The following is a 15,377-nucleotide window of genomic DNA, read 5'->3' as shown; positions in this document are numbered from 1 at the left end:
TACTGTATGGGGACAGGTGACCATCACACCCATATGTGTTTTTTCCCCAAACTGTTGTCACAAATTTGGAAGCACACAATTGTCTAGAATGTCTTTGTATGCTGTAGCATGTAGATACATATGTAATTTCCCTTCACTGGAAATAAAAGGCCCAAACCTGTTCCAGCATGACAATGCCCCTGTGCACAATGCGAGATCTATAAAGGTCAAGGTTAGAGTGGAAGAACTTGAGTCCTAAACACTTTTAGGATGAATTGGAGTGCTGAGTGAACTCCAGGTCTTCTCACCTACCACCATTATCCGACCTCACTAATTCTCTTGTGGCTTAAGGGTTCTATATTTTACCTTCTTTCTAAGAGTGTAGGATAGCAGAAGGAGCTTGTGCAGAGCAGGATGGCTGGTGTAGGATCTGGATGTCTGCAGAAGCTTTTGGGCCTCATGCTGACCTCAAGGTCATACACTATATGAAAATATATGACTACTATAAAGTAATTTTCATATTCAGGGATGTGTTAAATTACCCAGGAAGTACAGTGAATTGTACCTAACTCTACACACTCTTTATACTCATACATTAATAATAATAATAATAATAATAATAATAATAATAATAATAATAATAATAAATACTGATACATAAATAATAAATACAGTGTACACAAGCATGCTGTATTCATTTGAGTTCCCTGTAGACATACTTGTGTGCTGAGGCTTGTTGTCTTGCTGCATGACCCACTTACGGTTAAGCTTCAGTTCATGGACACATACCCTGACATTTTCCTGTAGAATTTGCTGGTACAATCCAGAATTCATGGGTCATCAATAGTGGCAAGTCGTCCTGGACCTGAGGCAGCAAAGCAGCCTCAAGCCATGATACTACCAGCCCCATGCTTCATGGTTGGATGGGGTTCTTATGTTGGAATGCAGTGTTTGGTTTTCCAAACATAAGTCTTTTCATTTAAACCAAAATTGCTATTTTGGATTCATCTGTCCAAAGAACATTCTTCCAATAGGCTTCTGGCTTATCCATGTGGTCTAGAGAAACTTCAGATGGACAGCATTGTTTTTTTTGGAGAGTAGTGGCCTCCTTCTTGCTATCCAACCATTGCAGTGTTTGCCTGATGGTGGACTCATGAACATTGACATTACTCAGTGCAAGAGTGGCCTGCAGGTCCTTAGATGTTACCCTGGGGTTCTTTGTGACTTCCTGTATTATTATTCACCACACCCTTGGAGTGATTTTTGCTGGACAGCCACTCCTTTGTAGAGTAACAGTGGTGCTGAATTTCCTCCATTTGTATATCATTTGCCTTGCAGGGGATTAGTGGAAGCCAAACTCTTTAGAAATGGTTTTATAACCCTTTTCCCTCTGGATGAGGATTGATAACTCTTGTTCTGAGGTCCTCAGGAATCTACTTTGATCAAAGCATGATATACTTCCAAAAACCTGTGTTGTGAAGAACATACTTTGATAGTGAAGTTTATGTTCTTGAAACATGGGACTCACACCTGATTGCTGTCCCCTTGATTGCAACACCTGACTTCAATTACCCCTTTAAATTAACTTATACTCCTACAGTTACACATACTTTTTCAGGCAAATATATTTAATGGTGAATAATTTTGCTCAATAAATATAAGTAAAAACTGTAAAAACCCATTAGTTTAATTGGTTTCTCTTCATCTAGTTTTATGACAAATGTCAAATGTATGCAGAAATACAGAAATTGTAAAGGGTTCACAAACTTTCTAGCAGCACTGTACATTCATTAATTCGGCTAAAACTTTTATCCAAAACAGCTTACAGGAGGCAGAAATCAGAGAGCTCTTATAGGAGCTGGTAGCACTGAAAGTTAAAGTTTCCACCAATGAAGCAGAAACAAGTGTAAGACATCTACTGGAAAGAACAGAGAGACTTAAAATGTACAAATACACCCACACACACCTACACACAACCTCACACACAGCCACAAGTTAACATGAGGTTTGGAGTAAGTTCTGGTACACATCAGTGCTCACTGACATGTTATGGAGAATGGATCCGAATTACAAAGGAATTTGATTTACTCAAACCTTCCACTTATATTACTGGAACAACCTTTTGATTAAAAAAAATGAAAACTTTTTCATGCAAAAAAAAAAAAAATTTTTTTTTTTTAAATTTCTGAATGAGAACATATATATGATGTGTGTACATTATTATTAGTGACAACACCTTCCTATTACAATTAAAATATTCATGTTATAGACCATGATGGAAATTCAGTAGTTCAGGAACTTGCTCTCCTCTTTCTTTGCTAAACTAATCGACTAAATAATAATGTGGAAACTGAATGTTCTTGTTGCAGAAACATTGTGACCAGGTTTCAAGCTGATTACTCAAATAATCTTTTATCATTTTTACTCAACACATTTTTAAAAAGATAATTAATATTAAATATGCATAAAAATTCATACCAAAATTTTACAACCTCATTATTCATCTCCAAAAGTATAAAATACTTGACCTTACCCATAATGTTAATCACTAGAGTCATTTGTTACAATTATTATTACAAGGTCATTCAAAAATTGTGTGAGTAGAAAAGTAGCAAAGTATGCTAAACAAATTTGTATGTGGAAAGTTCAGTTCAAAGTTTATAATATTATTTGCTGAATTGACAGTTTATTAGCTGCATTAATCTAAAAAAAATACTCTCAAAATAGATTTCACAGGATTGCAAAAAATTAAATGTTGGATAAAACAGGTCAGATATTACTTTGCTCAATAACCTGACAAGAAAAAGAAAAAATAAAGTCAAAAAGGGGTTGTCCACATCATTTCCTTCTTTTTTGTTTTTGATGTAATTTTTGAAGAGTTTCTTCAATTCAATTTCTTCAATTTTCTACAATTCCTGTATGAAGAAAGGTTTAGAAAAGTGAAAGGAGGGACCACAGTCAGTTATCTACCGCTGCTAACTTGTTAGTCTAGACTGTATGTGGGAAATTACATGTGATGTCAGAAGCTTGTGTCATAAATCTTTTGAACAAAGTGAGACATGCTCAGTTTGATCATCTGACACTTTAGCAAGAGGACACATGCTATACACAGACCTCAGAGAGAAGATGCTGATGATGATGTGGATTACAGTAATGCTTTTTAATAAAGATGGTAAGTGTCTATGGTTTTGGTTGTTTCTAATCAAAGGCACTTAGTGCACTAATGACAATCTATGTGTATTATAGGTAGAATAAAGTTTGTTCTTTAACTCCTAACAGCAGATTCTGCAGAGACAGATGATGTCAGTCAGCCGAACCCAATGATCACTGCTGATGTTGGTGATAATGTGACTCTGCACTGCTTTCGGCTGAGAGAGGACACAAGAGCCATCGTTTGGTACAAGCAAAAAGTAGGACACAAGCCTCGTGTAATGGTCACAGTTCATCAGCAGCCCAATTATGAAGATGAGTTCAAGTCACCAAAATTCAGCATCGAGAAAGAAAAAATGAGCTGCCATTTAAAAATTGCTAATGTAGAACCCTCAGATGAAGCCATGTATTACTGTGGACTTAGAAATTTTTTAACTACGTTTGGAAATGGAACATTTTTATCAGTGAAAGGTAAGAATTTAAGTGTACACAGTTAGTTTAACTCATTTTTAATTAATTCAAAATTTCCTTTTCTTGAACATGAAATTAATGATTAACTATCGGAAGCCCTGAACCTCAAGTTGTCAAGTGCTATCTCCTTATTTTGACTTATTGTGACATAATAATCTATTTCAATTCAAGAACTCATTATTTTGAGTTAATCTCTTGTTATTTATATCTTATTTTATTAACTTGTGTTAATCAATATGTCATTATTTTGACACATCCATAATGGTCACAGCAGTTATTTTGATTGTTTGAATTTAATGCATAGGTACTATCTAGGAACCAGCGTAGGAATTAAATTATTATATAAAAGTATTTTACAGCAAAACAATGAAATTTTTAATGCTGGAATTGATCTGGTCAGTGCAGTGTCAGGGTTGTACTATAAAGCAATATTTGCATGAGAAAAATTATATGTTGATGCATTGTCACAACAATTCTATTTATATGAAAAAAAAATATTTGGGTGTATGAACAGTATATCTATCTATCTATCTATATATATATATATATATATATATATATACACACACACACATTATGACTCTCTGGAGTCCCATATTGTATTTATTATAAAGGTCTAAATATGAAAATAATGAAACTATAATCTTACACTGTATATATTTTGCACTGAATAGGTGATGGAGATATAAAAGTGTCAGTGTTGCAGAGCAGCGTGTTGGACTCGGTTCCTGCAGGAGCGTCAGTGACTCTGCAGTGCTCGGTTCTCTCTGAGAGCAGAGCAGCAGATCTCCAAGTGCTCTGGTTCAGAGCTGCTCCATCACAATCCCATCCTCAAATCATTTACACTCATCACAACAGGAGCCATCAATGTGAGAGCAGCTCTTCTACACACACCTGTGTGTACAACTTCTCCAAGAACATCCTCAGCCTCAATGATACTGGCACTTACTACTGCGCTGTGGCTGTGTGTGGGAAGATCATTTTTGGGAACGGGACACGAGTACAGTTGGGTGAGAAGTATGATGTTTTAGTGATATGTCGAAGTCCATTTGTAACAGAGTAGTTATTTGTCCATCTACTCTATATCTATTTACATGTATTGGACCATCCAATAAGTTTTGGGAGAATGTTGTCTAATTACAAATACTTTATTATCATTATTCTCTCTCGTTTTCAATGACCTAAAGAAATGAGTTGGTTTAGCATATTTACTGTGTGACAGAGAGATCTGTGGATCCTGTAGTGATCTGCCTCGCTGTAGCTTTGGGACTGTGTGTGGTTGTGATCTTTGCTCTGATCTTTGTCTTAATCTGTAAAGGAAGAAACAAGGGTAAGTCGGCATTATGGCTATTATTAAAGTTATTATATTATTATAAAGTTATTTTAAAATTATATTATTTCCATTATATATAATGAGTCACCAGTTTATTAGTTATTATATTGTTTTATCCAACGAATTGGCAGTATACGTATACACCAAGTTCCAGTTTATTAAATATACTGATCTACAGTAATTTGCCAATAATTACATTTATCATTTATTAAAAACAACATTTCATAATGTTTATTCATTTATTATAATTATGTTTAATGCTGTAGAACATCCACAAAACAAGTTGTTGAAAAAAGAGTTGTTGAATTTTCTTCACTACAGTGAGATTAAAACAAGGTTCTGTGACAGACAAGACCCTCAATCAGGTAAATATTCAGGATGTATGAATACATGATGTTATAAACAGACAAGCAATAAATTTAAGATTTTTGCCTTAAAGGTGTAATAATTCTAAAGTCTAATAATTTCATGTCCATTCCTACAGGACTGTGGCAATGTGGAGCTGAATTACGCTGCCTTACATTTCAATGAGAGGAGAGCCAAAAGAGGAAGAGGAAAGAAACAACAACCTCAAGATATTATATATTCTGATGTGCGAGGTCCTTCTGTAACTTAGATTTTCTCTCTAATCTGATTCAGTGTCATTAGTTCTGCTATCAGGTTTCATTTTTACTGTAGATATGTTTTTGTTAAATATTGTTCAGAATTTAAACTGAAAGCTGAATGATGTAGAAGTCTCAAAATCACTGAAACACTGGAGCACTGGTTCTGCTAAGGAGTGACATGAGAAAGTAATTTTCCAGACATTTGTTAAGGGTGTGGAAAAATAAAAAAGTATAAAATTCCCTGCCTCTCATGCTGTCTTATGAATATTAGTGTCACAATCTTAGAAATATATCCATCCATATATCCATTAACCATCCTGAGAAAAAATAGCTAAAGGTAAAGTGACTCTCACATTTAACTAAATAATAATACAGATACGAATAGGAGGTGCTATACTAATTTTTTTTTCTTTTGGCCCTAAATTCACAAAAGAAATTTAGTAGTTTTTGCCCATTCATGAGTTCTTCTGTTTTTGCATATTTGTCACACTTAATTGTTTCAGATCTCCAAAACAAAATTTAAAATAAAACAAAGTCTACCTGAATAAACACAAAATGTTGTTTTTAAATTATCGTTTCATTATCATAATAAGAGCCATTATCTTCAAATGGAGAAAACTTGGAGCAGTGGTGGTCAGTCTACCAACATTCCTCCAAGAGTGTCTTGTCCACTCATCCGGGAAGTCAAAAAAGAACCCAGATGAACATCTAATAAATCACAGGTCTGACTAGCCTCAGATAAGTTCAGCGTTGATTCTACTATTAGGAAGATTCTACTATTAGATGAGAGATTTGCAAGGCGAAAATCACTGCTAACAAGAGGAACATAAAATCTCCTCTTATATTTGCCAAAACACCTTGAAGACCCCCAAGCTTTTCGGGATAATGTTCTGTGGACTGATGAGCCCAATATAGAACCTTTTCGAAGACATAGGTCCTATTACATCAAGAACATCATAACAACTGCCAAACATGGTGGTGGTACTGTGATGATGTTGTGGGCAAAAAGTAGGACAGGTGCCTTGTGTAATGGTCACAATTCTTCATAAACCCAGTTACGAAGATGAGTTCAAGTCATCAAGATTCAGCATCGAGAAAGAAAAAAATGAGCTGCCATTTGAAAATTGCTAATGTGGAACCATCAGATGAAGCCATGTATTACTGTGGCATTCTAAAATTTTTAAAAGTGTTTGGAAATGGAACATTTTTTCTGTGAAAGGTAAAAATTTTAATGTACATTCCTAGTTGCCATGTTATAAAATTTTAAACCAAACAAATCAAAAATAGATACATTTTAAGCCAATTTTGTTTAGTCAACTCTTTTCCTCTGTTTCATTCGAGATCACTGAGATCTATGTAATAAAATTTTGCACTAGACTTTGTATGACTTTACATTTTCTAACCTTTTAAAAACAGCATGCGCATTTGAGCATACAGTACAATATCTGAGCATACAGTACTAATGAACTCTGTATATTTAATTCTTCACACATCAGTATATATAACATATACACATACATTATGTATCGGATGTCTAGAGTGCCGTGTTGTTCCTCCAGCAGAATTGTTGTCTCTCAGTACATATAGTTATTTGGTTATATTGTTTTTCATTACATTTTCCTTCTAATGTTTGAAATTAATTAACGATAAAACATTGGGGCATGCTCTTATAGGAAAATCATCAATGATTATTCCACACATGAGGCAGAGTTTTATATATACACAAGTACAAATGGAGAACTCTGGTTGGTGAACAATTTGTGAATATTTTTTAGGTTTTATAGGTGCAGAAAACTAAAAAAAAAAATTTGTTAATGTTACATTATGTTACATGCTATGTTTTCTTCTTCTGAGATCATATTACATGTTCATATGCAGACAGTTACTTGACAATTTTTTGTCTCTCAAAGCAACTGATTTTAATTCTGTAGTGATCTGTCTGGGAACGGCGTTGGTAATGTGCGGGATTCTGATTTCTGTTCAAGCTGTTTTATTCTGTAAAAGGAAAAACTGTCAACCATTCAGAGGTAAGTGTTTAATATTACAGTGTAATTTTATCTTTAAATTTGTTTGTGTTTTGCATAAAAATGACCGCAGCATTTATTTACAATTCAGATACAATTAATATAATTATTAGATTTGGGAAGTCTAAAAGTCCATCATGTTAATATACAATGAGGAAAATGTTAGCAGTGTCAGATCTTTGTTCATAATGAAGGGAGACCCTTCATAGGAGAAAATCTTCATTACATGTTCTCAATTTTTAATTTTTTTTCCAGAGAGAATTCAGCATGGTGCTGTGATAAACACTGAGAAGATGAACACTTAGGTACTTGTTCACTTGTGCAGGAAATGACTCAGGATTACAATCAGAATTACAAGTTTAGTTTAAATTCAGAATAAAAACAGTCATGTTTAACTTGATTTATTCAAAGTTATTGGGTTTTTACATTTTGTTAAATATACTTGTGACGGCAGGCCGGCAGCCTGCGCACGAAAATCATTCATTGCTCCTCGCACAACCACTGGCAGGGTGCTGAAAGGACAGTGCTGGATCAGCACTTCCATTGTTTTGGATAGCTGAAGTGCGCGTGGCTGTGAGGCGGAGAAAATTAAGGTGACACGTCTGGCAGCCAATCAAGGTCGCGGCTGCAATCTACCCTCACAGAGAAGATGGAGGGATATAAAAGGAGCAAGCAGGCACCCTCAGAGAGAGGTAGGAGAAGCTTACATGTTTTCTCACAGTGCTCTCTCTATTTTTTCCAGACGGAGACGTCAGCAAGGAAGACGAGGCTCCCCCTCTGCATGCAGCCGATTGCGTGTTGTGAGAGCACCCGCCACGCAACCTCTGTCCTGTCACCGCGTTGCTTCTGCTGCTCGCCACACTCACTTCAGGAATGAAGACACTGCTTGGCCTGCACTGCTCACACATCCCTCTTACCTTCCACCTCCCCACTTCACCTCTACTTAAGAAAAATAAAGAGCATCTTTCCCCCACATTCTGGCTCCGTCCATCTGTGTTCAGCCTCTGTGTGGTCCCACGCGCCACAGTGGTGGAGGATGCAGGCATGAACACAGTACCAGCCCCAGTATGGAGTCAACACTACAGCAGCTATTTCAGGCGAGCCTGCAGCAGCAAGCCATCACCCAGGAGCTGGCCCGCAGCCTCCAGGTCGCTACCCAGGAGCTCCTGGAGCTCAGAAAGAGGCCAAATGCCGCCGCGTCCCCAACCCCTGTCGTGAGGCCCAGCACCTTATGACCAAACTGTCAGCCGAGGATGACGTAGAGGCCTATCTGCACACCTTTGAGCGCGTTGCACAAAGGGAGGGATGGCCCAAGGAGGACTGGGCTCCCGCACTAACGCCATTCCTTACTGGAGAAGCTCAGCTGGCTTATCATGCCATCACCCCCGAGGATGCTGAACACTACGACACCGTCAAAAGCGAGATCCTTCTGCGCTGTGGGCTGTCTCCTGCCAACACCGTGACAGAGCTTCACCGCTGGAGCTATGACCCAAAGGCCACCCTGCGCAGCCAGATGGACCGGCTCCTTCACATCGCCAAGCGTTGGCTCCAGCCAGAGCTCCTAACGGCCATGGAGGTCATTGAGAGGGTGGCTATGGACCAGTTCCTCCGAGCTCTGCTGCCTGAGGAGAGAAAAGCAGTGGGCATGAGGGGGCCCCGCAGTCCCAGAGAAATGCTGGAGGCCCTGGAGTGAGCGGTGGCTACACTAGAGATCGGCGGGATTTCCCACTATCTTTGCCAGCCCGGCAACCGAATCTGCACCACCAAGGGGAGGGGAGACCCAACCATGGCCATTCCGCCTATGGAATTCCGCAGAATGTGTCCATACCAACTGAGCCGGACCCTGCGCAATGCATGGAGAAACCCTGGCTAGCCGGATGTGCCCTCCACAAAACAACTCCCGAGTTACCCACCATACCGGTCAAAGTTAACGGCAAGCCTGTCTCGGCCCTCTTGGACACAGGAAGCATGGTCACCCTGGCCCGACCATCCCTCCTTATGTCCCCTCAACCCAACAGCGCTCTGACTGTCTCCTGTGTCCACGGAGACGTCCGGGAGGTCCCAGCAGCTCATGTCAGGGTGAAACATGGAGCGAGGGAGTGGCCGCTCCTGGTTGGCCTCATCTCGGAGCTGCCCATGCTGTTGCTCTTGGGGAGAGACTGGCCGGGGTTTCCCACAGCCAGGCCCACATGTACCGGGAGGAGGAGGACCAAGGCCAGGCGCACCAGGTTCCAGTCCACATGCCTCGCCTGGAATGAAGGAGATGCCGGAGCGACCTCAGCAGGTCTCAAGTAGGTCTTAAGTCCCCTCTTCCAACTAACCCTGTGTCGTCTGTGTACACCCAGGTCACTCGGGAGGGCAACTTCAGCCGGGAACAGAAGGAGGATGCCAGACTGAAGAACTGCTGGGCTCAGGTGCAGATCTTCGAGGGAATGCACCAGTGTCCTGACCAGCCGTAAGGAAACATATGGAAAGGGCTGCTGTATCTCAAAACAGAGCGTCGAGGTCAGCCCCAGGAACTCTTGGTGGTGCCCAGCAGCCGTGCCCAGGCCCTCATGTGCCTGGCCAACACTCACCCTCTGGGGGGGCACTTGGGGGCCCGGAACACCTTAGAAAAACTTAAGGATCGGTTCACCTGGCCTGGGATGGAGGCTGAAGTGCAGGCTTTCTGTCAGTGGTGCCCCCAGTGCCAGAGAACCACCCCCTATAATCCCGCTCCCACGCCACTCATCCCTCTCCCTATTAATTACTGGCATCCCCTTTGAGAGGATCGGCATGGATCTGGTGGGGCTGTAGCCAAAGTTTGCTCTGGGCCATGAGTACATCCTGGTCATCGTGGATTACTCTACCCCGAAGCAGTTCCACTTCGGAAGGCCACCTCCCGGAACATCGCCCGTGAGCTCCTACTCCTCTTCAGCCGGGTGGACATAGCCAAGGACATCACCGACCACGGTACGCCTTTTATGTCTAAACTAATGGCAGATTTGGGTCAGTTGTTGCAGGTGAAACACCTGAGGACGTCCGTGTACCACCCTCAAACTGATGGCCTGGTGGAGAGATTTTATAATCACCTCACAGTGAAACAATTTTGTATTAAATCTCTGTAGAAGATGAAGAAATGGCACCCTGGTGCCAAGGAGGATCTCAGCAAAGCCTTAAATCAGACAATATTCTTGTCCACGATCTTCTGTTTGCTTTCTATTTTTTTACATTCATCAATAATATATCTAGACTGAATCTTACATGTAATGTGTCTTCTTGGCATCTGTAAGTGGGAGGAGTCTGTGGTTAAATTCTGAGAAGAAGGAAGTCTTAAGTAACCTACTTTCCACTTCTAGAAGACCAGAAACAAGCACAACATGCAAATAAAAGAAACCACAAGAAGAGTCCTCGGCTTTTTAGCTCCCTTATAGTATGTTTTTTTTTTTTTTTAATGGTCAGAAATAGCTTGGGAAATGCAGCTTTTCATGTTACCAAGAAACTAAAAAACTTAACGTCCTCTGTCGTGAGCACCTGCTGGTAAAAGTAAAAGTTACAGCTTTACCTCAGGATAAAGCATTTACTGAAAATGAATGGATGAATAAACTTTTTCCAGATCTAAATTTCCTGAGCTGTGCAATTATTGGAGGAAAATGAAAACAATTCAAAATGAATGTTTCATTTTACTTCCTTTTATTATAAGCTTTCTTACAACTTTTTTACATTAATTATTATTTTTTATTTCCCCCGTTTAGTTTCAAATCTTTTGTCACATATATGTGATTTTACGTCAATAATCTCAATAAAAAGACATTACTTTTAAGTTCAAAGAAAAGGCAAAAGTTCTGTGTAAAGTAACAACACTTCTATCTGAATGGGTTTTGTAGGTTTTTCTACTTTTTTTTCCACCACAGACTTCTGGTGGTCAAACTGTGTTACAAAAATAGAAACATGTAGATGGAAAGGAAATATGAAGGGGACTTGTGACTTGTAACTCAGCCAATCAGATGGAAGTCTCCAGTACAAAATACTTGATGCTTCCTTCATTTGATTTTTTTTTTCTTGAACAGCTCGATCTAAATATCATTTCACCTCTGAGGATGGCTCCAATCTGGACAATTATTTTATTTCTCAACACAGTATGTAAGTTTTAAAGACACTGTATTGAAATGGTCTACTTATATGACTGTTACTCCTACTAAGTGTTTGAAATTTCATTCAATCTTTTTTTCTCTTGTGGCATTATATCTAATTTAATTTATTTTCTAGCTCCAGCCCAATCTGTGGATTTTTCCAGACCATCTTTTCTCTCAGTGCAGTCTGGAGAACGTGTTACTCTTAACTGCCCATTTGGAGATATTCCTAAGGCTGAGAGTGTGGTCTGGTACAAACAAATATTTGGAGAAATGCCTCAAAAAGTGGGAGAAAGATTAGCTTATAAGGATTTCGATATTTTCCCCGAGTTCAAAATTTCAGGATTTACAATGGAGACGACTGATAATGGCATTTCTCTGACAATTCCACATATAAAAACAGATCATGGAGGACTTTACTACTGTGGAAAATTTAGCTGGGAGAATTTCACATTATCTATTGGAACATTCTTGGCTGTAACAGGTAACTAATTAAATCAAATCTGTACAAAGCCGTGAATATATTTAACTTATTTATGCTCATTTTGGAATTTCTAAATGTCCAAAGTATTATATTGTGAATTGTACATACAGTATATTTAATTAACACAAAGTAATGCCTTTTCAAACTATAATATACACTTTTATGGAATTATATTATCTATTTCTTTTTTAGCAATCTTGAAATGTATTAATATTGATTAAAATTAGCATTAAAGTATTTGTGGTATAAAGTGGTCTGATACCAAATTTAGGGTTAAATAAATAGATTATGTAGCAACTCTTTTATTATGCTTTCTTAGGTCTTTAAATAGAAATAGTTTTTAACTATGATGAGTAAATATCTTTTACATGGTAAGAAATCTGTCCAACAAGCATCACACCCTTGACTGAGATTCGGTAAGTTAGACAGCTAAACATTTTCTTCAAGTTTAATTCAAGGCTGCTTTTTCACATGTAGTGCATGAGGTTTTACTTTTTACTTGTGGGTTTTTTCACATTATTCATTAATATTCACATGTTCATTTTTCACATGTAGATCATGTAGATTTTCACACATTGCTCACATGATGTCACATGTTTATTTGAATTCACATGCAGTTGCAGGGAATAACACTATGAAATGCACCATTTGCTTTTCAAATGTGAAAACACATCACTCACATCACATGTAAAAAACATCAACATATGATTACATGTGAAATGTATGTAATTTTTTCTGTAAGAGAACCTGTGCTCACTTACAGTCACTTTTTGGGGAGAACTTTACACTAAAATCAAACTTATATAACAGAAACTTGCCTACAGAGTCCTGATTGGTTAGAATAAATTAAATGAAACCATGATCAATATAAACAATATATAATAAAAATAATGTACAATAAAAATGTGTAAAATGTAACAATTAAAATAACAAAAGTAATATAAAAATAGTTACTTGTTTGTTTTATTTAACTATTCAATGTATGAAGAGCCTTCCACTGATAAAATGAGAGGAAACTGTCATTTATAATCACAATACTATACCTGGTACTGGTACTAAAGTTAAAATTTTTGATATTGTCCCAAATGCTAACTAATACAAGTTTATAAAGAGAGCCATGATATTACACTGTCTATATTACACTCAACAGGTGATGAAAATGTAAAAGTGTCCGTGCTGCAGAGCAACGCATTGAAGTCTGTTTCTGCAGGAGCGTCAGTGACTCTGCAGTGCTCGGTTCTCTCTGAGAGCAGAGCAGCAGATCTCCAAGTGCTCTGGTTCAGAGCTGCTCCACCACAATCCCATCCTCAAATCATTTACACTCATCACAACAGCAGCCATCAGTGTGAGAGCAGCTCTTCTACACGCACCTGTGTGTACAACTTCTCCAAGAACGTCCTCAGCCTCAACGATACTGGCACTTACTACTGCGCTGTGGCCGTGTGTGGGAAGATCATTTTTGGGAATGGGACACAAGTACAAATGGAGAACTCTGGTTGGTGAACAATTTTTATTTTTTAATTTTTATAGGTGAAGAAAACTAAAAAAATAAAAGAATTTGGCTGATGAAATGTTTTGGAATATTATTTGGTTTTCAACTAAAAAAATTACTATTTTGCATTCTGTAATTTTTTAACATGATCAGTGGTTGTAAATATTTAGACCATTACTCAGAGTGATATATTTTATGTCTACAGTAATAGCTGTTGTATCATGTCTACTGTACATATTCATTATTATGATATTTATTGTCCTGCAGTAACATCTTTAAGTCCTGAAGTGATCTACCTCACAGTAGTGGTGGCAGTGTGTGTGGTTGTGATCTTTGCTCAAGCATTTATAATCTTTAAAAAGTGGAACTGTGACCAATCTAGAGGTAAGTCTTTAAGATACAGAATTTTAAATAGGTTTGTAAACTATATTGATTTTTTTCCCTTCACTTCAATATTATGGGCTTTTTATGTGTAGATTCATGAGAAATAATCCCAATTAAATTTCAGGTTGCAGCACTATAAAATGTGGAAAAAATCAAGGGGGTGAATATTTATGCAAGGCACTATACCATTATTTCATTTTAGAATTCAAATTTGTATATAATAATGTAAGCTTTCATATGTATGCTTTAATGTGGACTGTAAACAACAGTAGCCAAGGCTCGTTTTTTGACGGACTATAATCTACCCATCCAACGTTCAAAATTGTTCATACCACTGTGGCAAATAGTGATGCACTGACATAAAAATTGCTCATACCAATGAAAAAAATTTAAAAAAAAATCTATTTATGAGGTTCCAACTCATATGTATAACATTTTTAATTGCATTTCTTCAAACTCATGTACAATACATTTTGGAAAATGAATGAAAATGAATAAAATTTTAATATAAATAATAAATAAAAATAAATTTTAAAAAGAATCATATATATGATATACAGTATACATATACAATATAATTATATATATCACCCATAACATTAAAACCACCTGTCTAACACTGTGTAGCTCCCCCTTCTACTGTCAACACAGCTCTGACCCATTGAGGCATGGACTCCACAAGACCTCTGAAGGTGTGCAGATCATAGTGCAGATCCTTTAAGTCCTGCAAATTGTGAGGTGGAGCCTCCATTGATTGGACTTGTTTGTCCAGCACGTCCCACAGATTGGATTGAGATCTGGGGAATTTGGAGGCCAAGTCAAAACCTTGAACTTTTTATCATGTTCCTCAAACCATTCCTGAACAATTTTTGCAGTGTGGCAGAGCACTGTCTGCTGAAAGAGTCAACTGCCATTAGGGAATACCATTGTCAAGAAGAGGGGTAATTAGTGTGCAACAATGTTTAGGTAGGTGGTACTTGTCAAATTAGCATCCACATGAATGCCACAACCCAAGATTTCCCAGCAGAACATTGCCCAGAGCATCACACTACCTCTGATGACTTGCTTTCTTCCCATAGTGCATCCTGTAGTGCACCTTAGTGCACCTCTTCTCCAGGTAAGTGATGTACCTGCACTCGGCTGTCCACATGACGTAAAAGAAAACGTGATTCATCAGACCAGGCCATCTTCTTCCACTGCTCCATTGCTATGCAGCTCCATACGCAGCAAGCTGTGATGCACTGTGTATTCTGACACCTTTCTATCATAGCCAGCATTAACTTTTTCAGAATTTTGTGCTACAGTAGCTCTTCTGTGGGATCGGACCAGACAGGCTAGCCTTC

General features: G+C 38.1%; 2 protein-coding genes across 2 annotated transcripts; both read left to right on the top strand.

Moving 5' to 3' along the window:
- Positions 1-3,061: 3,061 nt before the first annotated feature.
- On the top strand, positions 3,062-5,730 carry LOC113547183 (uncharacterized). Its single transcript, XM_034305720.2, has 6 exons — positions 3,062-3,151; positions 3,259-3,600; positions 4,275-4,610; positions 4,823-4,930; positions 5,255-5,298; positions 5,418-5,730. Exons 1-6 carry the CDS (start codon positions 3,079-3,081, stop codon positions 5,547-5,549), a joined length of 1,035 nt encoding a protein of 344 aa, XP_034161611.2. The 5' UTR covers positions 3,062-3,078; the 3' UTR covers positions 5,550-5,730.
- Positions 5,731-11,641: 5,911 nt separating this feature from the next.
- Positions 11,642-13,879, top strand: LOC113547182 (uncharacterized). The gene is made up of 3 exons (XM_026947427.3): positions 11,642-11,684; positions 11,811-12,158; positions 13,309-13,879. The coding sequence occupies exons 1-3, from the start codon at positions 11,642-11,644 to the stop codon at positions 13,659-13,661; spliced, it is 744 nt and encodes a 247-aa protein (XP_026803228.2). The 3' UTR covers positions 13,662-13,879.
- Positions 13,880-15,377: the final 1,498 nt, after the last annotated feature.

The sequence above is a fragment of the Pangasianodon hypophthalmus genome, chromosome 7, assembly GCF_027358585.1.
Source record: "Pangasianodon hypophthalmus isolate fPanHyp1 chromosome 7, fPanHyp1.pri, whole genome shotgun sequence".
Classification (NCBI taxonomy): Eukaryota; Metazoa; Chordata; class Actinopteri; order Siluriformes; family Pangasiidae; genus Pangasianodon; species Pangasianodon hypophthalmus.
This window is presented reverse-complemented; position numbering and strand designations above follow the sequence as displayed.

Excerpts from the sequence above, each read along its gene's own strand:
- LOC113547183 (XM_034305720.2), top strand. The coding sequence starts at position 3,079 with ATGCTATACACAGACCTCAGAGAGAAGATGCTGATGATGATGTGGATT. Across the intron at positions 3,152-3,258 it reads AATGCTTTTTAATAAAGATG|CAGATTCTGCAGAGACAGAT; the intron begins GTAAGTGTCTAT and ends AACTCCTAACAG. Across the intron at positions 4,611-4,822 it reads CGGGACACGAGTACAGTTGG|AGAGATCTGTGGATCCTGTA; the intron begins GTGAGAAGTATG and ends ACTGTGTGACAG.
- LOC113547182 (XM_026947427.3), top strand. The coding sequence starts at position 11,642 with ATGGCTCCAATCTGGACAATTATTTTATTTCTCAACACAGTAT. Across the intron at positions 11,685-11,810 it reads TTTATTTCTCAACACAGTAT|CTCCAGCCCAATCTGTGGAT; the intron begins GTAAGTTTTAAA and ends TTTATTTTCTAG. Across the intron at positions 12,159-13,308 it reads AACATTCTTGGCTGTAACAG|GTGATGAAAATGTAAAAGTG; the intron begins GTAACTAATTAA and ends TACACTCAACAG.